At 45.8% G+C, this 26072-nt stretch overlaps 1 protein-coding gene across 15 annotated transcripts in view; it reads left to right on the top strand.

Moving 5' to 3' along the window:
- Positions 1-26072, top strand: part of hecw2b (HECT, C2 and WW domain containing E3 ubiquitin protein ligase 2b) — a 431729-nt gene that overhangs the window by 367653 nt on the left and 38004 nt on the right. For 14 of the 15 annotated variants that reach the window (XR_010975402.1, XR_010975398.1, XR_010975400.1 and 11 more), the window contains one exon: positions 1899-1997. Coding sequence is in view for 5 of the 15 variants with exons in the window: in XM_068035672.1 (XP_067891773.1) it covers positions 1899-1997 (99 nt within the window). In the remaining 10 variants the exon portion in view is untranslated. Of the gene's footprint in view, positions 1-1898; positions 1998-6243; positions 6436-26072 lie in introns of all 15 variants that reach the window. The other variant, XR_010975407.1, reaches the window with a different exon arrangement.

The raw sequence follows: 26072 nt of genomic DNA, 5'->3' as shown, positions 1-26072 counted from the left end.
GAAACAAGAAAAGATATGGTAGCCAGGTGATTGTTACTGGACTAGTTACCTAGAGGTCTGGACTAATAACGCAGAAAATGAGGATTCAAATCTCATCATGTCAGTTTGAGTAACTGAATTCAGTCTATATAAAAATAAAAACAAGAAATGCTGGAAATACTCAGCAGGTCTGGCAGCATCTGTGGAGAGAGAAGCAGAGTTAACGTTTCAGGTCAGTGACCCTTCTGAAGAAGAGACCTGAAACATTAACTCTGCTTCTCTCTCCACAGATGCAGCCAGACCTGCTGAGTATTTCCAGCATTTCTTGTTTTTATTTCAGATTTCCAGCATCTGCAGTATTTTGCTTTTATGTAAAAATAAAACCTGGTAATCCCAAACGTGACTATGAAGCTGTCAGATTGTTTTGAACTGATTCACTAATGTCCTAGAGGGAAGGAAACTTGCTGTTTCTACACAGTCTGACCCCAGCCTCACACCAATGTGGTTGACATTTACCTGCCCACTGAAGTGGACGAACCAACAGACCCACCACCACCTTCTCAAGACAGCTAGTGATGAGCAATAAATGCCAGTCTTGCAAACGATGACCACATCTCGAGAATTAAATAAAAGATATTCCCTCCTCCTTCTCCCTTTTTCAATTTGTAATCCTTCTGTCTTGAAGGCACTGACTCATTTTTCTATCCTGTACTATGGAGGCATGAACCTCTTGGTACTTTGCCCTAGAGGCCTTTTTTATCTATAGACTTTTAAGTCTAAGTTTGGTATCACCTTATCGATTTATATTAGTGGGCTAAATATCTGAATGTAAGAAGCTGCTTCATCGTCTTAAATGGTGGAATCGCCACCCATAAGCTTGCTACCATCAGGATCTTGCTGCTACCCACAATCTCAGAACATGTTGTCTCTGCAGTGACACTGCCACCATCATGGTTAGTGGTAGCATTTATAGTACTTCATGATGCCTTGTGAGGATACTGCTGCCGTAATTTTTTAACTATCAATAGAAATATTGCCAAATTCAACAGCAGGACAGCAGCTTTTATGAAACTCACCATCTGTCTCTGAGGATGTGATCAAGTGCTTTTTCAGAGGCGGTGTTGTTATCCGTGAAGCTACTGTAACCAAGCAGCGACCCATCTCCACAGGCAATGCAGGATCACCAGCCTCCATTTACTTCTGGTCTTCAATATGTTTGTCATTGTTAAAAATAGCTTGTAAGAAAATCCAAAGGGGTTGTTATACAATGCTTAATACTGCTCTGAAGTTAAAAAAAGTTTTTTTTTAGCTACGTTCAGTGCGGTGAATAATAACCTACTTCTTTGCTGTCAAAGATCTGCTATCTTCACATAACATCTATTTACATTACATGGACCGAAAGTGGTGGCACTCATGGAAATGTCTCACTTTAAGTTGTGCATTGTTTTATGTTACCAGAACTGATCATAAGTGGATTCACTGTCATACAAATCTTTCAGAGTTTAACGTTAGTTCTGAAGGATCCTATTGTAATGAACCATAAACTTGAAAGATAAAAGCCAAGTGTGTGTTGTCAAAACGATACCCTTCAAAATATTTCACAAAGTTTTTGGTAATTTATATTAAGACAAAAGTTGATCAATTTTGACTGTTGAGTGGAACGTCTTAAGAGAGGAGAGAGGCAAGGAGGTTTAGGGAGGAAATTCCAGAGTTTAGGGTCGAGACAACTGAAAGCGCAGCCATTACATAAATGCAAGTTGTTGTTGGTATAGCCAGTACAACAGTCTGTATATTGCTGGTCTATGAGTAAACAATCTGAAACAACAGAAGAAGCATCTTAACAAAACAAAAAACTTTGGTGATGTATAATTTGCCACTATCTAAAAACAACTTAAACTCTGAACCTGTTCCTGTTTTAGGTTCAGATTCAGTGGCCGAATCCTTGGTCTTGCTCTTATCCACCAATATTTGCTCGATGCCTTTTTCACCAGGCCATTTTATAAAGGCCTCCTAAGAATGTAAGTATTTATTTCTGCTATGAGGAGGAAATGTTAATTGATATGAGCATTACATTGATAGGTAAAACTGTTACTTTGTTTAAGCACCATCTTCATTGTCCCATGTGCATCATCTACACAGTGCTGCCCCTAAGTATGTACTTATTGCAAGATTTGAATTGTTTTTTCTTCATAACATGTTTGTCTTCGAACCAAGAAAATGTTGATGTAGCAGTTATTGCTCACCTGACACATTTTTTCATTGAGCATGTACATCTTTGAGACAAAATAAGGAATATTATAGCAACAACAATACTGATTAAATTTACATCAGTGAGTAGTGACGTAGTAGACTTAACAGATTGGAATTGTTTTGTACCTTGTCATAATTGTCTTAGAATGAGCTGTAGAAATGCTGCCCTGGACTATACAGAAGCGAGAAAAGAAAAGCTGGTTCTGAACAGGCCAGACTTTGGCATCTCCCTTTCCATCTTTTGTGCCTTTATTCACTGGCTCCTTTTTCATTTCTTCCTCATCCACCCGATTGTGCTGCTTTGTCTTAAAACTGGCAGTTAGGTTTAATGAATTCATCAATCATACAAGTTAATTACCTGAAACTGTACAATCTGGGATGTTTTTAATGGTTTTCTTTTATCCCATGATCTCACTGTTATTGTGATTTGGTTTTCGATATTATGTTCATAACTTAAGAAATCTTCATTGAATTTAAATCACATTCCATGTGTAAATTTAGCTCCTAATCATGCATCTTCAAGGAAAGATAGGATGATTTAGATCACATTCGTCAAAGAATACCACCTCATTTTTGGGTAGTTATTTGACAACGATGGCAGCAATCATTGTGATAACTATGGGCCCACAGTTCCAGGGATTTTCAGTGTCTCAAAAATATTCTTTTAACTGTAAGGAGAGTTATAAGTAGAATCCATTCCTCCTTGTATTTGGATGATAGCATTTCTAAATGCCCTGGAAGCACAATTAGGAACCGACAGCAAAGTATCTTAGCTAAGGTTCTCCTTGAGTTTGACTAGTACATTTCTTGTTTAAAACAGTCCTGATTCTGTCAGGTCACTACCAACGTGCATCCATTCATAGGTTAGTTTTATGTAGACCTGGGGGGGGAAGGCCCAATTTATAAATGGTGAACTATTTTGAATTCCATAAGTCTTTGAAACTTTTAGTACTCTTGAGATTTCGAAGAGCATATATTTCACAAATTCCTGGGATTGGAGCCCAAAGGTGAACTATTCAGATTCATTGGCCGGAATTTTACGTTGGGCGGGAGGGCCCGTCCACCGACCGAACAGTCAGGGGCCAGCCCACCTCCACCGGGCCTCTGGAGCCATGCCGGGATTTTTTGCTCTCCAGGCCCTTAATTGGCCTTGGGCGGGACTTCCACCTCTTGACGCAGGAAGTCTTGCCTAGTGGAGCTGCCAGCCAATCAACGAGCCGACAGCTCTTAGTCCCAGCAGTGCCACTGGGAGTGGTGGCCACTGCTGGGACTGCAACCCAGCCAACAGAAGATAGAGGAAGGATGGCCCTGGAACAGTGGTACGTTTTTGTGGCCTTACCAGGGACAATCGGCTGGGTCCTGGCGAGGCAAGGGGAGTCAGTTGGGGGGGGGTGGGTGGGGGTGTTGTGCGGTGGGGGCTTCAGGGACGGCCCTCAGTGGGGCATAGGGTGCCCGATCAGGAGGGCCTCTCCCTCCCATCCCCCCCCCAGCCCGCAAGAAGGCCGCCAGGTTTTACCTGATGGTGTTCTTGGGGCCTTTGCCGTTTGCCCACCTTGGGTAAAATACCCATGGCGGCTGGAGGAGGCCCTTAAGTGGCAGTTAATTGACCACTTAAGGGCCTTGATTGGCCTGGGGCAAGCAAGCCATTTCTCGCCGTCGCCCCGCGTAAAATTGCAGTGGGTTGGGAAGGCGTTGGGAATAGTCCCCTGCCTCCCACTCAATTTTACGACCCCCCCTTCCCCCGCCACCAGCCCTCTCATTGGGGCAGGGAGGGCTGGTGGGGGCGTAAAATTCCAGCCATTGACTTGCCTAGAGGCATATTAAAAAGATTGCATTCCTCCCAAGAAATTCCTCCAAGGTGAAGAAGGCTTCAATACTGGTATCAAGCCCCAGGGAGTTCAAATAAATTGAACCATGGTCGGGATTCATCGATAACATTTTAGCAAATTCTGTTTTGTATTGAAAAAAGCAAAAACTGCATTTTTTTCTGCTGGGTCATGGGATAAAGCTTGCTCATTTATTTCAGTATTACTAAGCACTTTAGCCATGCTTTTCTGAAGTAAAGTTACTTGGAGTTGTTCTGCTGTATCAGCACCTTCTGAAAAACCTTTGTCTTCAACAGAATGAGGCACGTTCTGTTGCATCATATAAGTGCATGGCCCTGTCTTAGCTTAGTTATTATTAGAGGCAAATTCTTTCTCGGGAGCTTTTGTTTAATTTCTATTTATTTTATATTTTGTTTTGTATTTTTTTCCATTTTAGAAGCGAAAGGGATAATGCAGCCTGAAGTATACTTTCCATGTTGTCCAAAGCAGGACATTGTGTTCAGTGTTGTCAGTGCCCCCTCAGGGTCTGAGCGCCTGCTTTTAATGGAAGTTGTGTCCAACTAGAGTCATAGAGAGATACAGCACTGAAACAGGCCCTTTGGCCCACCGAGTCTGTGCCGACCAACAACCACCCATTTATACCAATCCTACATTGATCCCATATTCCTTACCACATCCCCACCATTCTCCTACCACCTACCTACACTAGGGGTAATTTACAATGGCCAATTTACCTATCAACCTGCAAGTCTTTGGCTGTGGGAGGAAACCGGAGCACCCGGCGGAAACCCACGCAGTCACAGGGAGAATTTGCAAACTCTGCACAGGCAGTACCCAGAATCGAACCCATGTTGCTGGAGCTGTGAGGCTGTGGTGCGAACCACTGTGCCACCCCAACTGTTCTACATCTACTAGTGCATCAGTGGGATCCAAGAGTGTAACAATGAATCTGTCTTGTGCTCTGTACCGAATGTTTACCTCTTAAACAGTTACATTCCTTCAATCTCTTTGAAGGCAGAACAAGTTAGCACCAGGCTAGACAACATTCACGTACGATTTTTGAGCTTCTTTCCTTTAGAATGATTTCTGTTAGTCCACTCATATGGTAGCTGGGTGTATAACTTAATATCACTTTGCTGGGTAGATAACTTATTATCACTTTGCTGGGTATATAACTTAATGTAAAAGTATTAACTCTTTCTGACCAGGGCAGAGATTCTCCCTTGACATACTGCTGCTGCTTGACTAATTTTCTGCAGTGTGTTTTAAAACCTGCGTTATAAACTGCTCGAGTTCATGTTTTTTTAAGTCTTTTTAAGTGGAAAAATAGCTGAACAATCCTGAGCAATCACACTGATTGCATCAGTGATCAGGAAACAAGGATGTAATCATCGCAGAAATACACATTGTAAGCTTCAGAGAATGTTAGTTAGTTTCAGCCCACTTCATCTATTTGGAAGACCAAGCATCTTGTTGATCTGAAAGTTTGACGATCCATGCTTTAGATGGGTTTTTCTAATCCCAGAGCATCTACCAGGACAATAACCTTGAACCTAGTTTAATTTTTTCTCCTAATTTACTTGAAACTTCTCTCATTGGGAATAATTGGATCACCTGTGCTTGGACATAAATATTATGTAAATCTCTGTGATTTGATCACTTTTCTTGGGGAATTACAAATGAATTCTGGTAATTTTCATGGAGGTTTTCCTGATCCCCTGCCATAACTTCAGCAGAAGATAAATGGAGACGCTGGAGAAACAGCAGTCATAGCCATTTATACCGTTTCTGCAGGATTTCTGCTGCAGTTGCAGCAGAAGAACTGTCGAAATTGCCATCAATTACAAAATCTTCCCTTATAGAATTCTTGACTGCAATGCAAATCTCTTTGAAAAAGTTAGAACAAGTTCCTTTCGATGATCTGTTTCCTTTTTAGGTGTCTCTTCTGACTTGATTTATTGGGTCATTTATCTTGCTCACTTTCGATAATACTATTTTGGAAGATTACATCGACATCCTGTGAGGCAGTTTAACATGAATTTCCTGCAGGCTCCAGGGATTTTTTTTTAACAGCATAATGATCAAAAATAATCATAGTCCATTTAAAAGTTGCTGTGAGGAAGATTTTGATCAGAGTCTGTTGTTAGAATGATGAATCATGAATGCTTTTATGCCCCCTTTACATTAGAGTTGTCTCATCGAGCTAGAGCATCATTAGAGACATCCAGCAGACATAAATGATCCATTGCCATTGTTTGTTAAAGGCACTGACACCCTCTGAGGGAAGCAGTTTCTTAGGGTGTTTCCAACAACGAAAGTAAGAAGCGTTCACAATGCTCAAGTTCCATTATTCTCAAACCCACCAAAGAGAATAAACAAGGTAAATTTGGTAAGATGTACACTCGGAAAAATACAGAAATAGATTCTTAACATAGAGAAGCATTAGAGAAGAAAGAACAGTTGTCTTCAACTGACCTCCTTAATTTTGTCTGTAAGGAAGGAGAATCTTCAAGAATTTAGGCTCCAAATTTTAAAAACCCTTATTCCAGTAGTTAGATTAATTTAGCACCTTCCAGAGTCTGTGGTAAAATTACAAAAGGGTGATTTGGCCCCTGTGGGATAGTCCACTACCCTCTTAATAACTGGTTAACTAACTATTGTTATGGAAGTGATTCTTTTTTGCTAAAAAAATATTTTTAAAGAAATTTATGGTTAAGCTGAAAATGTTGGACCAGGTTTTTTTAAAAAAAGAAGCCATTAAGAGGACTGAGGGAGACAGATTGGCAACAGTGTTGCTGGTTGTCACATGGCTCGGGTTGGCTTTGAATAGAAACCCTTTCTCACCGCCCCCCCCCCGCCCCCAAATAACAAATACAATAACTATTTGCCCTTCTTCCCACCCCCCCCCCCAAAACACTTACCTTTTACATCTGACCTTCCTGCCGCAAACTGCACAAAGGTTAAGGTTCTAGGTTGGGGGTAGGACTTTAAAAATTTCAACGGGGTGGCAAGGCTGGCTGCCTCAGCTTTTTATATCAGCCACGGCACGTGAGATTGCGGTGCCTCTTTGGTGTGCAGCCCGCCATTTTATGAGGTTGCCGCTGAAATCAGCGGCAGGCTCTTGACATCCAGCCGCCCCGCCCCCCCCCCCCCCCACCACCACTCTCTCTCTCTCTTCCCCCTCTCTCTCTCTCTCTTCCCCCTCTCTCTCTCTCTCTCTTCCCCCTCTCTCTCTCTCTGTTCCCCCCCTCTCTCTTCCCCCTTCTCTCTCTCTCTGTTCCCCCCCTCTCTCTTCCCCCTTCTCTCTCTCTCTGTTCCCCCCCTCTCTCTTTCCCTTTCTCTCTCTCTCTGTCCCACTCTCTCTCTGTTCCCCCTCTCTCTGACCCCCTCTCTCTGACCCCCTCTCTGTCCCCCCTCTCTCTCTGTCCCCCCCTTTTTCTCTCTCTCTCTCTCTCTCTTCCACTCTCTCTCTCTCTGTCCACCCCCCCATCCCCCCCCTCTCTGTCCCCCCCCTTCTCTCTCTCTCTGACCCACCCTCACTCTCTGCTCCCTTCTCTCTCTTTCCCCCCCTCTTTTTCTCTCTCTGCACCCTCTCTCTCTCTGTCCTCCCACTCTCTCTGTCTCCCCTCTCTGTCTCTCTCTGTGCCCCCCCTCTCTCTCTCTCCCACTCCTTCTCTTTGTCCTCCTCTCTCTGTCTCTGTCCCCCCTCTCTCTCTCTTTCCCCCTCTCTGTCTCTCTCTGTACCCCCTCTCTCTCCCTACCTCTCCCTCCCTCCCTCTCTCTACACCCTCTCTCCCCCCTCCCCCCTCTCTCCCCCAACTCCCTCCCTCCCCCAACTCCCTCCCTCCCCCCATCCCCTCTCTCTCGCTCTCTCTGTTCACCCCTCTCTCTCTCTCCGGATGAGGCCCTGCAGGGACCTTGACGCTGTGAGGGCCCGGTCCAATCCTGCCAGAAGCACTGAGGCTCCGTGGTGGACCGTGCTGGATGATGGGCTCAAATTAACATATTCAAATGAATAAAGTTATGAAATTGAAATAGACTTACCTGCAATCTTGAGGGCCCGCCGCTATCTTCGGTGCAGTGGCCAGCACGGGCACTTTCTGATCCCTCTCTGGGGAAAAGCGGCGCCACACTGGTGGGGAGAGTGGAGGAGGTATGTTTGTCAGTGCGGGGGCGGGAGAGGGAACGTGGTCAAAGATACGTAATGGGTGTTGGGGTTGGTGGGAAGGGTTGAACCTTAAACTTTGTACAGTTTGCGGCAGGAAGGTCAGATGTAAAAGGTAAGTGTTTTGGGGGGGGTGGAAAAGAAGGGCAAATAGTTATCGTATTTGTCCCCTCTCTCTCTTCGTCCCTCTCTCTCTCTGTCCCCCCTTCTCTCTCTGACCCCCACTCTTTGTCCCTCTCTTTCTGTCCTCCCCTTCTCTCTCTCTCTCTCCTCATCCCCCTCTCTCTCTGCCCCCTCCTCTCTCTTCCCCCCCCTCTCTCTTCCCCCCCCTCTCTCTTCCCCCCCCTCTCTCTTCCCCCCCCTCTCTTCCCCCCTCTCTCTTCCCCCCCCTCTCTCTTCCCCCCCTCTCTTCCCCCCCTCTCTCTTCCCCCCCCTCTCTCTTCCCCCCCCCCCTCTCTCTTCCCCCCCCCTCTCTCTTCCCCCCCCCTCTCTCTTCCCCCCCCCCTCTCTCTTCCCCCCCCCCTCTCTCTTCCCCCCCCCTCTCTCTTCCCCCCCTCTCTCTTCCCCCCCCTCTTCCCCCCCTCTCTCTTCCCCCCCCTCTCTCTTCCCCCCTCTCTCTTCCCCCCCCTCTCTCTTCCCCCCCCTCTCTCTTCCCCCCCCTCTCTCTTCCCCCCCCTCTCTCTTCCCCCCCCCTCTCTCTTCCCCCCCCTCTCTCTTCCCCCCCCTCTCTCTTCCCCCCCCTCTCTCTTCCCCCCCCTCTCTCTTCCCCCCCCCTCTCTCTTCCCCCCCCTCTCTCTTCCCCCCCCTCTCTCTTCCCCCCCCTCTCTCTTCCCCCCCCTCTCTCTTCCCCCCCCTCTCTCTTCCCCCCCTCTCTCTTCCCCCCCCTCTCTCTTCCCCCCCCTCTCTCTTCCCCCCCCTCTCTCTTCCCCCCCCTCTCTCTTCCCCCCCCTCTCTCTTCCCCCCCCCTCTCTCTTCCCCCCCCCTCTCTCTTCCCCCCCTCTCTCTTCCCCCCCCCCTCTCTCTTCTCCCCCCCCCTCTCTTCCCCCCCCCTCTCTCTTCTCCCCCCCCTCTCTCTTCTCCCCCCCCCTCTCTCTTCTCCCCCCCCCTCTCTCTTCTCCCCCCCCCTCTCTCTTCCCCCCCCCCTCTCTCTTCCCCCCCCTCTCTCTTCCCCCCCCTCTCTCTTCCCCCCCCTCTCTCTTCCCCCCCCCCTCTCTCTTCCCCCCCCCTCTCTCTTCCCCCCCCCTCTCTCTTCCCCCCCCTCTCTCTTCCCCCCCCTCTCTCTTCCCCCCCCTCTCTCTTCCCCCCCCTCTCTCTTCCCCCCCTCTCTCTTCCCCCCCTCTCTCTTCCCCCCCTCTCTCTTCCCCCCCTCTCTCTTCCCCCCTCTCTCTTCCCCCCCCTCTCTTCCCCCCCCCTCTCTCTTCCCCCCCCTCTCTCTTCCCCCCCCTCTCTCTTCCCCCCCCTCTCTCTTTCCCCCCCTCTCTCTTTCCCCCCCTCTCTCTTTCCCCCCCTCTCTCTTCCCCCCCTCTCTCTTCCCCCCCTCTCTCTTCCCCCCCTCTCTCTTCCCCCCCTCTCTCTTCCCCCCTCTCTCTTCCCCCCCCTCTCTTCCCCCCCCCTCTCTCTTCCCCCCCCTCTCTCTTCCCCCCCCTCTCTCTTCCCCCCCCTCTCTCTTTCCCCCCCTCTCTCTTTCCCCCCCTCTCTCTTTCCCCCCCTCTCTCTTCCCCCCCTCTCTCTTCCCCCCCCTCTCTCTTCCCCCCCCTCTCTCTTCCCCCCCCTCTCTCTTCCCCCCCCTCTCTCTTCCCCCCCCTCTCTCTTCCCCCCCCCTCTCTCTTCCCCCCCCTCTCTCTTTCCCCCCCCCTCTCTCTTTCCCCCCCCCTCTCTCTTTCCCCCCCCCTCTCTCTTTCCCCCCCCCCTCTCTCTTTCCCCCCCCCCTCTCTCTTTCCCCCCCCCTCTCTCTTCCCCCCCCCTCTCTCTTCCCCCCCCTCTCTCTTCCCCCCCCTCTCTCTTCCCCCCCTCTCTCTTCCCCCCCTCTCTCTTCCCCCCCCCTCTCTTCCCCCCCCCTCTCTCTTCCCCCCCCCTCTCTCTTCCCCCCCCCTCTCTTCCCCCCCTCTCTCTTCCCCCCCCTCTCTCTTTCTCCCCCCCTTCTCTCTCTCCCCCCCCTCTCTCTCTCTCTCCCCCCCCTCTCTCTCTCTCTCCCCCCTCTCTCTCTCTCTCTCCCCCCCCTCTCTCTCTCTCTCCCCCCCCTCTCTCTCTCTCTCCCCCCCCTCTCTCTCTCTCTCCCCCCCCTCTCTCTCTCTGTCCCCCTCTCTCTCTCTCTGTCCCCCTCTCTCTCTCTCTGTCCCCCTCTCTCTCTCTCTGTCCCCCTCTCTCTCTCTCTGTCCCCCTCTCTCTCTCTCTGTCTCCTTCTCTTTCTCTCTGTCTCCTTCTCTTTCTCTCTTTCTCTCTCTCCCCTTCTCTCTGACAGTTTCAGAAAGCAGGAACTCAGATTCATGGTTGGTCAGTTTTTCAAAAATCACAGCTGTCAGCTGACAGGTGCTTAGAGCGGGAACAGAGCTTCCAATCTTCGGACAAGTTTGGGGTTTTCTGGTGGGCTGGTAAAAAAAAATTGGAACCCACCGGAAAAGCCCGGACTTGTTCGAAGTGGACCCGCTGTTCCCACTCTAAACACCTGTCAGCTGTGAAATTGACAGCTGCGATTTTTTTTTTTTAAAGCTGGACTGGTCTGGAAGAAGAAGCCAATAGGAAATTTCTCATCCCTGAAATTACCAGTCACGGACCTAAAATTTTTATCACGTACACTGGTGCCCGTGTACAGACATGTTGCTGACCCCTCATATGGACTTTTAAAAGATGTTTGGGAAAGTGCCACATAATGGATCTGTTAGCAAATTTGCAGCCTATGGGATTAAGGAGCAGTGACTGCTTGAATAAAGTATTTGCTAAAGGACAGAAAGCAGAGAGTAGCGGTGAGCAGCTGTTTCCCAGACTAGAGGGAATTATACAGTGGTGTCCCACAGAAAATGCATTGGGACCACTGGTCTTTTTGATGTATGTTAATTACCTCGACTTGGGTATAAAGGGCATAATTTCAAAGTTTGCAGATAACACAAAACTCTGAAATGTAGTGAACAGTTGGGAGGATTGTGACAGATTTGAAGAGGACATAAGCTGATGAAATGGGCAGATTCATGGCAGATGAAATGTAACGCAGAGAAGTGTGGCGTGATGCATTATGGTCGGAAGAATGAAGAGAGATGATACAAACTAAATGGTACAATGCTAAAGTGGTGCAAAACATGGGGATGTATCTATCTGTATGTGCACAAATCTTTGAAAGTGGCAGTATAAGGAAAGATTTAATAGAGGTGTTCAAAATCAGGAAAAGTTTTGATAGAATACAAATAAGGAGAAACTGTTTCAGTGGCAGAAGTTTCAGTAACAGAGGACACAGTTTTAAGGTAATTGGCAGAAGAACTAGAGGTGACAGAAGGAAAAAATGTTTATGCAGCGAGTTATTATGATCTGGAATGCACTACCTAAAAGGGTGCTGGAAGCAGATTCGCCAATGACTTTCAAAAGAGAATGAGATAATTACTTAAAAATATTTCTTAATAAATTTTCTGACTTCACCAAACCGAGCATTTAATTTTAACCTCCCATGAAAGACAAAGCTTGTCTGCGTATGAGTAGATTCCTGATAATTCTATATCTAAATATGTTATGAAGTATCAAATTTCATTTGTTTATAATCTATCAAGTAAATTTCAGGAAATATTGAGATGCTGGGGCATCCCAGCAGATGCTCTCACTTTATGGGAAGTGCAAGACATTGCCTTGTTAACTTGTTTTTTTAATTGGGTTGAATATGGCCTCTTTCCAACTTCAAAGCACTGCAGAAGCAATGAAGGCCCAGAATCAGTTGCTGATTTATTTAACAAATGCCATTAATTCTCTGTCTTTGATTTTGCCTGGTAGACCATGATATGTAAATTGATACACCAACCTTGTAGCATTCCCACCTCTTGAATTAGAAGATTGTGGGTTCAAATCCCATTCCAGTCATTTGATCACATAATCTAGGCTGGCACTCCAGTGCAGTACTGAGGTAATCCTACACTTTCTGAGGTGTTGTCTTTCAGTTGCAACATTAAACATAGGCCCTATTTTGTTTTCTCATATGGGAATAAAAGATTCAATTTTGGCACTATTTTAAAAAGAGTAGCAAGTTCTTGTACATTTCAAAAGTAGTTTATTGCTGCAAAGTGGTTTGCAATGTCCTGTGACTATGAAAAGCACGAGATGAATTTTATTGTGGTGACATCCATTTTCAAGATCATTCAGTCATCTTATCTATTTTATCTTGCCTGTCAGCTCTCCCCTAATTTACCCAGCTGATAGTCTATTGCAGAGTCGATGAGGAGCAGCTCCAATGTCAGGCAATGCAACAGCTGACAAATTAGTTTGAGAGCTAATAAATTGAGCTTAAGCTCCAACAAGGTTCTGTTTGCTCTTTTTACTATTGTTTGCAGGAGAGACCAATGTATGATGTTCTTTCAGCATATTACTACATTGATCATTTTCCAGAGAAAAGGCACTGCAATGGATTAACCTTTCTGGTGGTCTCAATTTCTGCCATGCTGGAAGCACCACAATTTTTTTTTAAAGGATATATTTGTGCTGCTCTAATGTATGCATTTAAAATACCGAACCATATTTTTCAAGTCAAGTGTGTGGATTTTGGCAGAAAAAATTCAATAAACTCAATTGCTCTACATCCTCTATGAGTCCAAAATTGCTGACATGCATTTTCTAAAGTTTTGTGGGGGTTTTAAGGACTGCAGTACAAGATGAAAAACATTATTCTGGGCATAAGATAAAGCAGTTTAGCAACTTTGCCCATCCAAAAAATGTCTTTGCAAAAGCAATCCATTTAATTCAAGGTAAAAGTATCTGGAATTTTCCCAGGCAAGGGGAGGCAGGTTTGTGTGCATGTGGGGAGTTAAATCCCCGAAAAGTGGTGTCGGGTCAGGATCCCAACATCATCTCATCCTCTTCTGGGTTTCAGTGGGGCGGGATTGAAGGTAAGCAGGGAACACCCGTGCAGCTGTAAGTTTAGTAATTAAAATATTCAAATAGGCCATTAAGTACTTTTTTTAACCCTCAATTCTGGATTTTTCAGCCAGGCCATTGTTGCCCAACCTGTCGGCAACTTGCCAGGGTCACCGAGGTGAGTGCACAACAGGGAGAGCTTTATCAATGAAACTGACAAAAGCTGGGCAGGCTTTGATCAGTGAAATTGAGGAGCTCCAGCCATGGTCAGTTAAGAGGCTGCTGTTCATAGCACTCTCTGAGATGAAGAGCTATCACTGCTTGACAGGCGATTGACAACTTCTTGGAAGGCACTTCACCTGCCTTGCACTTCACTCACATTCAGCTGCACTCCTCTGCTCCAGCCTTCACCATGACATGGGAGCAACTAATGCAGCTCCACCTCCCACATCTGGTGAGGGACAAGAGGAGAAGCAACAGCACCATTAGCAACTGGAGCAGCACCAGCACCATCTGCCTTATCCTGAGTCACATTCTCCCCACAGACCAGAGGGGTTGGAACCTGAGGTCTAGCTGGAAGGAGGGCAAGACTACCAATAGAGCATCTACAGGTAGAGGATCAGCTCTCTCAACATGTCTAAGCATCATTCCCTCAGGCTCTCACAGCAGGTTGTTGCTGATATCTGCAGCCTCCTGGAAGAAGACCTCCTTCCCAGTGGACCAGGGGGGCATGCATTGCCAGTGGCTGATAAGGTTCCTGTTGTGGAGGGCCACCACCGCGCCCCCCCTCCCCCCCCCCCCCCCGCAAACCCGGCTCTCTGTCTCTTGCCAAATTGTGTACTTTCGTCTACTACAAGGAGAGAAAGCAGAGAGATGGAGTGTTCATAATGGCTTGTGTGGAGAGGAGGGAAGGACAACATTTGTAGAGGTCACTATGAGGCATGGGTGCAAGAGGGCAATCGGCTACTCAGATAGGGATGTGAGGTGGCTGGAGAGAGAGGAATGAGTGGAGTTGCAATGTCTGTTGACCTGAGGCGTGCTGTGCAGGAGAAGGCTGGGCGAGTCAGAATTTGGGGCTTGGCACCTGAAGTGTTTCACTACTCACCTGTCACGGCCTCCTGAGGTCCTGGACCTTCCTGGTGCATTGTCTTCACATTAGAGGGAGCACACATCTGTTGCTGACTTACATGGCCAGTTCTATCCACGACCACTTGGTTGGAGAGGCTGTCCTCTTTCTCCCATCTTTGGGAACGCTCACCTTATTGCAGCCTTTGCAGCAAAATCTCTAGGTAACAGTGAGAGAGCTGGGTGTCAGCCTTCCCAGGTCTCCTCTCCATTTTTGCGTTTGCTGCAGCCTCCAAAATTCAAGTGCTGGTGAGCCTTTCTAACCCATGACGTAGGTCCCTTTAATTAGAAAGCCTTCCTTTTGATAGATCCAACATGTCATCCTGCCCGCCCTCCCTGACTGGCCAGGGAACCCAGAGGCAGGATGAAAATGCCATGGCTCAGTTAAAGAGCCTCAGCAAAGCCCACTCCAGCTATGAACAGGTTCCCGACCTGCAAATTTTCTCCCCGTTTGGCCAGGGACTGAGTTGGGGAAATTCCATCCAATGGGCTGAATTTAATTCTGGCAGCAGGGGTCACACCGATGGGTATGAAAGCAGGGGGCAACCCCGCTTCGGTGGTCAGCAAGACCTGGGGCCGCATCTAGTCAGCGGAAGCCAATTAGTTTGCCGTGGCAGCTGGCCCTATTAAGGACGGCTGCCCACCCCCATCAGCTACTGGCGAATCAGAGGGCCGGCAACTCAGCAGCAGCACTGCTGGGGCTGCACCTGAAGGAGGAGGGTGCAGCGATAGACGGCGCCCTCACAACCAGATAAGTGAGGTCAGGCATGCCCCAGCAACAGGATTATCGGGGGGGATTAATTACTATGCTGAGGATGAACAAAATGAACAATACAGCACGTGCAGCAACAATACTGATAAAGCACAGCAATGGAGCTATGTAAATAGAATTCAGCACTCAGTTTGGAAACTGTGGTCACATTCTGGGGGACAACAATCCTGCAATTTGAGTAGCAGATGTATTATCCTTCCAATTGACAGTTACCACTGGCTCTAAGTGGAAGTGGATTTCAAGATGAATACACATTTCATTTTGAAAAAGGATAACCCCTAATCATCGATTAAATTTTAAATTTACTTGCTAGACTGTGCTACTCCCTAGATTTACTCTGCAAGGCTATTTTTTTCAGATCATCTCTTTCCATCTTGTCATTAGGACCCTGCTGTTGATCTTTTGTCTTTGCTTTGCACTTTCCTATTCTTCCTTATCTCTGCCAGTTGTTCTCTAATTGTTAATTTCTTCCTCATTTCATTTCCCTTCACATTTACTTTTATTTCTAACTATTTTGGTACCTTCCTGGTGTGAACTTTGTCAAATAACCTGAAAAGTATCACTTAATCAATTCAAAAGTGAATTGTTGCAAGTCTGCATCAAATTTGATCAGTGGTGAAGCTTTGACTAGTAAATTTAAATACATCAGTAGCTTTAGGATAACATGAAGTGCATTATTGTGGAACTGAGCAGATACATCTATTCACAGTTTCTGATATTCATAACCAGTGGATGTGTCAATAAAAATGCAAATATACATTTTCAAAACAAATCTTAAAAGTAAATAGCTTGTTTGAGTTTTAAGCAGTTGGACTTTCTATTACTTTCAGATGATTGACACCAGATAACATTTTGTCCTATCTCTACATCAAATCTGTTTCATTCTTTTGGTTAACTCAGGTGAAATAATGATTAAACCATTTTGAGGAGTTTTTGACACTTCATTTTCAGCAGCAATGGTAGGTGAGATCAGAAGAATATTACGTGTTTAATAAGAGAGATTTCAGCAAATGACATTTTGCGAAGATGAGATTTTTCAAAATGATAGTCTGAAGATATGCATTAAATTTGTGGAAATTTATTCTGGAACAATGAATTGGTTCTGTCAATATCTATATCACTCTTCACTCTATTTCTCTCAGTCCCAGAGAATGAAAAATGATAATATGGTGGCAACCAAACTGGGTTATCATTCTGACCAACTGCTTAATCAAATAACACATAAAGCTGCTTCAGTGATTTTGAATCTAATTATAGCACTTGAATTATAGTAGTTTAAAATATATTTTAATTAGTTTGGATCTAATGGCTTGAGGCCCATTTCTTCAAATTATGCTCAGATTGGCTCATGATAACCTAAACTTAATGCGATCTCAGAGGTTTTACAATGAGGGCTGCTCTAAGTCATTAATTTATAGAGAATTATTAAATAGAGAATAATAAATACTTAGGAACACAAAAGTATAATAGAAGTTCAGAGAGCATAAACCATCTAAGTAAAATTTGACTGGTTTATAACCATTGAAAAACGATTAGATTTGAGCCTTGTCATTGCTCATAATCTGTTCTTTGTAAACTATTTAGGTGAAGTCACCTTGTCCATCCTGTAGTTTTTGTTCCTTCCCAAACAAAAAGTAATTTTAAAAAATACATAAATATAAATTAAAAATATCCTAAGTTTAATCTCAAGTTGGTGCTGTGTTAATGGGTCTTTTGATGGGGCAGTGGCAGGAGTGCTTAATTGGTCTTACTGCTTTCAGATCTGGACAGGTGAGAATTGGTAAGGGTCACTGCTCCTGATCTGTATCCAGTGACCTCTTCTGGAAGTGCAAGAATGCTGATGTCAGCAGAGGACAAGATCAGACTTGTCACGGTGAATACCTCATCAAGGCTCACATGTGAATAATGGTGACAACTGAGGTGTACTTAGGCGAATTGGCACCAGCAACGAATCTATACCATCAGAAGGAGAAGAGATAAAACTAGCAAGGAAGAAAAATAACAAATGCATTTTCATTATGACTAGAAGATGCCTGTTTTGGTGTGAGGCAGCTTTTGCCTCCAATGAAGTCATTAATTCACAGACTTCTGAAAGTCAAAATGCAGTGTTCTTGATCATTTCTTCAGTTATAACCTACCACATCATAATTTACAAATTATGTACCAACTCATTCCTCCATTGAAATTTTTTGAGACATTGGGTAGAATCTTCCCAGCCCCACAGAGGTGGGACAGGGAGCAAAATTTGAAACTTGCGCATCGGGACAACTGCCTGACACGTTCCCACCTCCAAGCGATCTTGTCGGAGACAGGGTCAATGCGGCAGAGGCTACTTGCCCAGCAGTGGCACATAGCTAATTAGGCCAGTTAAGGAACCAACTGGGGGCCAGTAGCTGATGCCATTGGGATATTCCTGGAGTGTCAGACCAGCCCCTGCTGAGTCGGAAGGCTGGCGACAGCTTGGAAACAGTCTCCCAGTGACAGGCAGGAGGGCCATTGGAGCTTTCTGTCAACGGCCCCATAAATGTGCCACAAGAGTGCAAGGGCTGCAGCCTCTATTTTGAGATGTCCTTGCACTCTCTACCTGCTTCAGTAGTGCCTACCTCTGCTGGCGGGGCTGCTATCCGTCCAGTGCCCCGGGCCCTCCTTTTGGGCCCCCCGCGTCACGAACCTGCTTGCCATCTATAATTGGATGGCGAACATGGAGGTGGCCTCTTAATTGGCCACCACCTGGAAGATTGCAACTGTCAGTGTGCCTCTGACCCATGTGCGGTTGGGACCCAGAAATGGTGCCAACGCCTGAAATGTTTCAAAGGGTGTAAGATTCCGCCCATTGCAATTAAATTGGAAGAAACTGTTTGAGCAATAGGAAAATTTTGGATTCAAATGTGGAAAATGTGCTTAAAATTGATTTCTGATAAGATCAGGATATCATTAGCTAAAAAAGTTATTTTTAGCAGATGCTGCACCATAGTTGCTTCTAGAAATGTTAATCACCAGGAAGAAAAGTTTAATTCTTTGTCAACAATGAAAAATGCATTTCATGACTGTCATACAAACCTAGATGAAATTGACCTTACCACTACATTTTGGGGTTTCTTTTAATTTTTCGCCCAATATTTTTGACTTCTATGTTTCAGACCACTCAATCTATTGAGCCCTAGCCCCCTACATCCCACAAAGTACTTCCACTTGCCCTGTTATCTGGGTAAAGTTCCTACTGTGCCCAGGTAACAAGAAAACCCTTTTCAGTTTATTTCAGCGACTGGTTCTATCCTCTGCCTTTTCACGATTCTCCTTGTCTTCAAGTTGTGGTTGAATAACACTACACTTGTCCTTATTTTAGGCTGTAATTGCTTTAGATAATGTTTAGTGTAAGCAATAATAGAACAAGTCAGTATATTCTTTATAGCCGTTAAGCTTTGGTCAGTCCTCATGTATGAAAAAATAAGTAAGTTGCAACTCCTGTGCTAAATAGGGTGCAAGTCATTTTCTTGCATAGTGGTTCTTCTTTGCTCACCAATGATAGAAGCTATCTGATTTAACTGACTCCCTTTGGAGGTGCCAGAAAGACCACCTTTGAAAGCTACAGATCAATTCACTAATTTGAAAAAGATAGGTGACTGGGACCAAGCAGATTTTCAATAACTCTCCATTAAATTCAAAAACAGCGGTCAATCTAACATATAGTTGATCTAATCACACAGTATGCCTATACTTGAATTGAAAGGCTTAGCATCGCCCACAATCAACTACCTAGCAACAACAACTGCACTAATATTTGAAGCAATTGCAGAAAAAGGAGCTGAAATATTCTTCTGTGAGTGAAGCTACTGGTCAACCCATTATACAGTATGATAGATACCGTAGACAAGTGGTTATGGTACTGAATTAGCAACCTAGAGGGTGTGAAATCAAATCCACCACGGAAAATTGTGAAATTGACTTTATTAAATCTGGTAATTTGTGGGAAAGCTTCCGATTATGGTAAAAATCTAACTGATTCACAAATGTCCTTCAGGGAAGAAAGCCTGCCATCCCTACCTGGTCTGTCCTATATGTGGCTCCAGTCCCACACTCTATGGTTAACTGTTAATGCTCTGAAGTGGCCTGGTTGTAAACAATGGCTACAACGTTCAACAAGAAGAAAATGGACCTATCGGTAACAACACAGAGACCGTCTCAGAATCAGAACACGGCAATCTCAAACCAGTCGATCTTGCAAAGTTCTCCTCAATAGCTGGGAGCTGGTTCCCAAGTTGGGAGACTGTCCAACAAAATAGTTGAGCAACAGCCTGACATAGTTGCGCTCACAGATTCATAGCTATCAGATAACATCCCAGACTCCTTCATTACTCTCCCTATCCCATCGGCAGGATAGATCCATGTTGTCGGGGGGAGTGCATACTGATATACACTCAGGTGAGCGTGACCCTGGGAGTCTTCGACGTTGACTCCAGAGCCTATGATGTCTTGCATCCAATTACTACCTACTATCTGTCCCTCAACTGTACACTTCCATCACTTGGAGGAAGCTCTGAGGGGAGTAAAAGCACAGATGCCTGTCACAAACACATCTGACCACAATAGAATTGATGGAATTGGTTACCACACATTCGTGTAAGGATAGTCTCCTTTCTGCCATGTTGTGTGTCACTGTGCTAAGTGGGTCATTCTGAGGGTCCATCTAGCCAAAACTGGACAAGCATGAGGTGCTGTGGACCATCAGCAGCAGCAAAATTGTATTCTACCAAAAGCTGTAATTTCATGTCCTGTCATATCTTGCACTCCTTGATCACCCTCAAGCCAGGAGACCAAACCTGGAGTACCAGGACAAATCCCAAGCATATCTTAGAATAAGGTATGAGCTTAACATAAACTACTTTACAGAGTTACCTTAATACTAAATACTAACAAATGCAGGCTATATACAGAGCTAAGTGATCCCACAACCAATGAAACAGTGCAAAGGATGGTAGCCATGCCAGATTCAATTGAGAGTGATAGTGTACAACCATCCAACTAACAGGAAGTGGAGGGTCCATGAATATCCTCATCTCAACTGTGGTGGAGCCCTGCGCATGAGTGAAAGGGACTAGGCTGAAGTGTTTGAAAGTCACTTCAACTAAAATTACTGACTGACTGACTCTACTCCACCTCCTCCTGAGGTCCCCACTAAGACAGGTACCAGTGTCCAGCCATTTCAATTCATTCCATGTGACAAGACGTAGCTGAATAACACTGTGCACAGCAAAGGCTATGGGTTGAGGAAAAATTCCAGCTGTAGTACTAAAGACCTGTGTACGAGCTGGCTGCTTCCCTAGCCAAATCATAGTACAGCTATGGCATTGGCATCTACCCAGCAATGTGCAATATTTTCTATGCAAGTCCTATCCACAAAAAGCATGATAAAACTAACATGGCCACCATTGCACTATTAGCTGACTCCAAGTTATCAGCAAAGTGATGGAAGGAGCCATCAGTAGTGACATCTAGGGCTGGATTTCCGTTACGGAGGCGGGAAATAGGAACGGTCTGGTTTTGGGTCAGAAACCCATCTCTGGTGGAAAACTGATTCAGATTGCAACTTTCAAATGGGTAAGCCCTTAATTGGTATGGAGACTGGTTCTCTGTCCACTTAGAGCCAGTGGGATTGAAAATGGAGGTGGGTCAGATAAAGTGTAAGGCTCATGTAGACACCTCATGGCAGCCATCACTGAGACTGCTCGTTGTCCTGAGGGAGAGATCTGAACCTTCCACTGCACCAGAGGGAAGCAAGATGTTACAGGGAGCTGGAGGCCCGATGCTAAGGGTTGGAAAGATCTGCATCTAATGCTGGAAGCCGAGAGGGAGAGCAGGGTGGTCTTCTTCCTGGAGGGTGGCAGGAGGAGGCTACCTTGTCATACAGCAGGGGCATCCCTCTGTTCAATGTTATCTCCCTCTGCCCCTTCTTCCTCCTCCTCTCTCACCTCCCACTCCTCCACCGATGAGCTGTCTCCTTCCAGGGCCTCACTGTCCTCAAAGTCCACAATTCTCTGGAGGGCCATGTTATGGAGTGCACAGCAGATTACCACAATGACAGCGACCCTTGCAGGAGGGTGTTAGAGGGTGCTACCCAACCGGTCCAGGCACTAGAATCGCATCCCGTAGAGAGATCAGTAGCCTTCTCTTCAAGGGGTTTCCCTTATCCCTTTGGTTCCAGCCACGCACTTTGGGGTGATGGAGTGAAGATCCGAGACAGCCTGAACTGGCAGAGGATGAAGGAGTCATAACAGCAGCCAGGAAAGCGAGCACACGCATGGAGGAAGCTCTTGTGGTTGCAGACCAGCTGGACGTTGAGGGAGTGGAAGCCCTTCCTGTTGATGGATCTCACTGGCTGGTCACTGGGTGTCTTGATCGCCAAATGGGCGCAATCAATGATGCTCTGTACCTGGAGGAATCCAGCGATGGAGGCAAACCCAGTGCCCTCTGTGCCTGCGCACGCCCATCTGTGTGAAAGTGGATGTAGTCCCCGCCCTCCTGAAAATGGCATCCATGACCTTCCTGATGGCCTGCCGACTGCGAGACGCCAAGGCGAGCCCTTAAAATCCAGCCCAATCTAGAAGATTCTTTTAAGTTACAGCTTCCCTCCAACACAAGATCATAAGTGGGAAAGTTCGCTGATGATTGCACACTGTTCAGTTTCATTCGCAACTTCTCAGATAATGAAGCAGTCCATGCCTGCAGGCAGCAACTCCTGACTAACATTCATGCTTGGGCTGATAAGTAATGAGTAAAGGCCTGGATTGTCAATTGCAGGAGGGGATGAGCAGGGTGCATATGCAAATTGAAAATACTGTTCGTGGAGGACGTCACTGGATCCCGATTACAGACCGCGACACAATTTTCAAAGGGAGGGCAGCAGGAGGGAACAGGAAACCTCGTGCCTCCAATTAATGGCCCATTTAGCTCCTTGAGGAGCTTGTTAATTGGCCGGGCAGGGACAGGAGGTGATTATCAAAGCAGGAATCGCCAAACCCAAACAGTCTGGTGCATGTTAGTGCACAGCTGTCGGTTTCAATATGGGGAGCTGCAAATTGTTTTTTATGGAATGGAAAAATATTTGCCACCAAGTGTTTCGCTGAGAGATCGGGCACTTTACTGTTTGCCTGGCCGTCTGGCTAATTCTCTGTGCACTGAGGCTTCTAGTCCTGCAAATTCCTGCCTCCTTTCTTGTTCAAGTCAGCGGCAGATCCCGTCATGGCTGCCGTCTCCCTTTGAGGCTCCTGCTCCAACAGGCATCTTCCACCTCCTAGCAGAGCTCGATGCCACTGATAGGGCGCCAAGCTTGCCTCTGATCCGATTAGGGTATTAGCATTTGAAGAGTGTGTTGCATGAGCAACACAGACGCAGCACAGGTTCATGACCCAGAAATTATCTAGGCATCTGGTTCCTGACCCCGATTTGAAAATCCAGGCCCCGAATGTCAGACATTGACCATATCCAGCAAAAAAGAATCTAACCATCTGCCCTTGACATTCAACCACATTACCATCGTCCAGTTCGCCTCATCAACATCCTGGGGGTTACCATTGACCAGAAACTTAACTGGAACAGGCACATAAATGTGACTACAAGGTAAGAGGCTGGGTATTCTGCGGTGAGTAACTTACCTCCTGACTCCCTGATGCACAAGTCAGGAGTGTGATGGAATACCCACTCATGCTGGATGAGTGCAGCTCCAACAACACTCAAGAAACTTGACAGCATCTAGGACATTACAGCCTGCTTGATCAGCACCCCGTCCATCACTTTTATCAGTCACTCCCTCCAGCACTGGCACAGCTACATGATCCTAGATTTGATCAAAGTCTGGTAGTAACGGACGCTAAAATTAACTTCAGCGCCCCTGGGTAGGAATGGAAAAATCAACCAGGGTTCTCTCTCCTAATTGGTAAGTAACAAATCTTCTTTGAAAGTGTATGACTATGGAATGAGGATACAATCATGCTTCAATGTGATGCATCCCACGGTGGATGAGGCACTTCTGGAAGCATACCTCACCATGGTTTCAGGAAAGAAAAGGGAGATAAAATTGGTCCAAAAAAATTGTGGCATTTCCCATTCAGCAAAGCCCATTTATTTTAGTTACACTTTATTTTTGGATGCACTTTGGAGGAAAAGTAAGTCAAAATATTTGCTTTATATTTTAGGGTGGCTCAGCACCAATTTCTCAAGGGAAATTAGGGATAGGCAATAAATGCTGGTCTTGCTGGCAATGTCCACATCCCAGAAATGAAGAAAACAATTCTAAGATAAACCGACACGATAGCCATAAACAGAAGGATACAACTTAGACAAGGTGACTCCCTCTAATAGAATATTGGATTCTGAATTAAGACACCTAAATTCAAACCTCTGTCTCATTTGATATTCCCTTGAATTTATTTTAGGAGTCAGATATGCTTTTTTCCAATGTTATATGGAGGGAAGAGAGAAAATGTTTCAAGTGCTCTTCCAGCTGGTTCAACAAATGAACCATATTCACATCTATGAAAAGTCCAAAGGTTGAACAACCAGAAGGTTAGAATGCATGTAAGGAGCTAACTGCAGAGTGAAACTGCAAAAGTAATTGATTTGTTTGAATTAGGAAAAAAAATTCTCATCTGCACAGTGATCAGCATTTTGCTTTTGAAGTCCATGGCAGCATTGTGATCCAACTAATAAGAGTTTAAGGCACATGATTGAGATCTCAAATTGCTGATGCATTTTGACCAGGTCCTTGACATTTTGGGTTATTTTGCCTTGCAAAAGTCTTCCTGTTGTTTGAGGAAGTTTTTGTGGTGTAGTAACTTTCTGTCCCAGGGTTTTAAAGGGAATAGGTGAGAATATTGCAGACTCCAAAGTTCTCACGATTTAGAAACTGTTCCTTTAGCTTGGAAGATTGCACATGCCACTTCCTTTTCAAGAAAGGTGAAAGAGGGAAACTATGGAATTATAGACCAGTTAGCCTAACATCTGTTTGGAAATTACTAGAGTTTATAATTAAGGATTGAATGACTGAACACCTTGAACATTTTCAGCTGATCAGGGAGCGTTAGCATGGATTTGTAAAGGGTAGGTCTGATGAACTTGATCGAATTAAAAAAAAAATAACTAAGAGGCGAAAGTCTGTGATGTTATTTATAGGGACTTCCAAATGGCATGTATTAATGTCTCTCATAAGAGACTATTAACTAAAGTTGAAGCTCATGGAATTGAAGGAAAATTATTGACCTGGTTAAGAAATTGGCTGAGTGACAGGAGACAGAGAGTAGGGATAATGGGCAGGAACTCTGTCAGGATGTGATTAGTGGTGTCCCACAAGAATCTGAGTTGGGGCCTCAACTGTTCACCATATTTATTAATGACTTAGATGATGGAATAGAAAGCCACATATCCAAACTTGCCAATGACACAAAGATAGGTAGCATTATAAGCAGCGTAGATGAAAGCATAAAATTACAAAGAGATATTAATAGATTAAGTGAATGGGGAGAACTGTGGCAAATGGATTTCAGTGTAGGCAAATGTGACATTATCCACTTTGGACCTAAAATAATATAGAACATGGTCCTTTCTAAATGGCGAAAAGCAAGAAACAGTGGAGGTCCAAAGCGACTTGAGGGTCCAGTCACATAGATCATTAAATGTCATGAATAGCTACCGAAAATAGTCAAAAAGACTAATGGAATGCTGGTCTTTATATCTAGAGGACTAGAAAACAAGGGGGCTGTAATTATGGTTCAGCTGTACAAAGCCCTGGTTAGACCACACTTGGAGTACTGTGAGCAGTTTTGGCACCACATCTTAGGAAGGAAATATTGACCTGAGAGGGAGTGCAGCGTAGATTTGTAGATTTACCAGAATGATACCTGGGGCCTCATTTTTAAAGCCGGATGGGGGCGAGGGCAAGTGCAATTTACAGATCATGCTCTCAGAGGTCAGCACTGGGTCCCGCCACCTCTGGAATGCGACACCATTTTTAAAGGGACACCGGGAGGGAGGGAAGGGCAATCCCGCATGCCTCCAATTAAGTGCCTGTTGAGCTCATTGAGTAGCTCATGAACAGGCTTGTCAGCGGCAGTTTACAATTTTTCAAGGAAGGGAATGGGGAGAATGCCATGCCTGGAACACGAGAAGGATGGGTGTTCATGTTGTGAACACTGCGGGGGTCCATGAGGGCTATGGGAAGGGCTAATTAAAATAATGCAGTGGCACAAAATAAAGCACAGCTGCTTCTAAAGTGTCACAGAGTGGCCAGTGCTGAAGCTGCAAGACTTGCTTTCCTTAGTGGTGAGTGGTAGGAATCTGGAGATCGACACAAGCCCACTGGCATCACTTGTACGGCTGGTGTTGGTAGGGGAAGGTCTGGCGAAGGCACAAAGCCCAGTTGAGGGAGTTCAGATGGGAACAGGCTACTCTGACATTGGACAGAGCAGCCAGGATGAGCTTCAGCAGATGCAACCTCCTGGACAGCAGGAGGCCAGAGGAGCACAGCAAAGGGCTGCAAGGAGAAGAAGGTGCTACCCAACACATTTGGTCTACCACCCAAGAGTCAGCCACCTGCAAATGACAGAGCACCAGAGCCGTAGGAGGCTATTTCTATCCAGGCTGATGATCTTGGACCTGTGTGCTGTGGTCGTCAATGACCTGAGGCTTCGAGGCCCCCATGACAGGTGCTTACCTGCAACTGACAAGGTCACCATCACTCTGAATTTCTATGCAACTTGGTCATTCCAGGGATCAGCTGTGGACCTAGGGGGCATCTCACAGCCAGCAGCTCATCATGCCATCAGGAAAGTCACAGATGCCATATTCAGGAGGGTGAGAGACTACATCCACTTTGACACAAATGGGCCTGCGCAGGCACAGAGGGCATAGGATTCCG

Source organism: Heterodontus francisci, chromosome 7 (genome assembly GCF_036365525.1).
Source record: "Heterodontus francisci isolate sHetFra1 chromosome 7, sHetFra1.hap1, whole genome shotgun sequence".
Taxonomy (NCBI): Eukaryota; Metazoa; Chordata; class Chondrichthyes; order Heterodontiformes; family Heterodontidae; genus Heterodontus; species Heterodontus francisci.
This window is presented reverse-complemented; position numbering and strand designations above follow the sequence as displayed.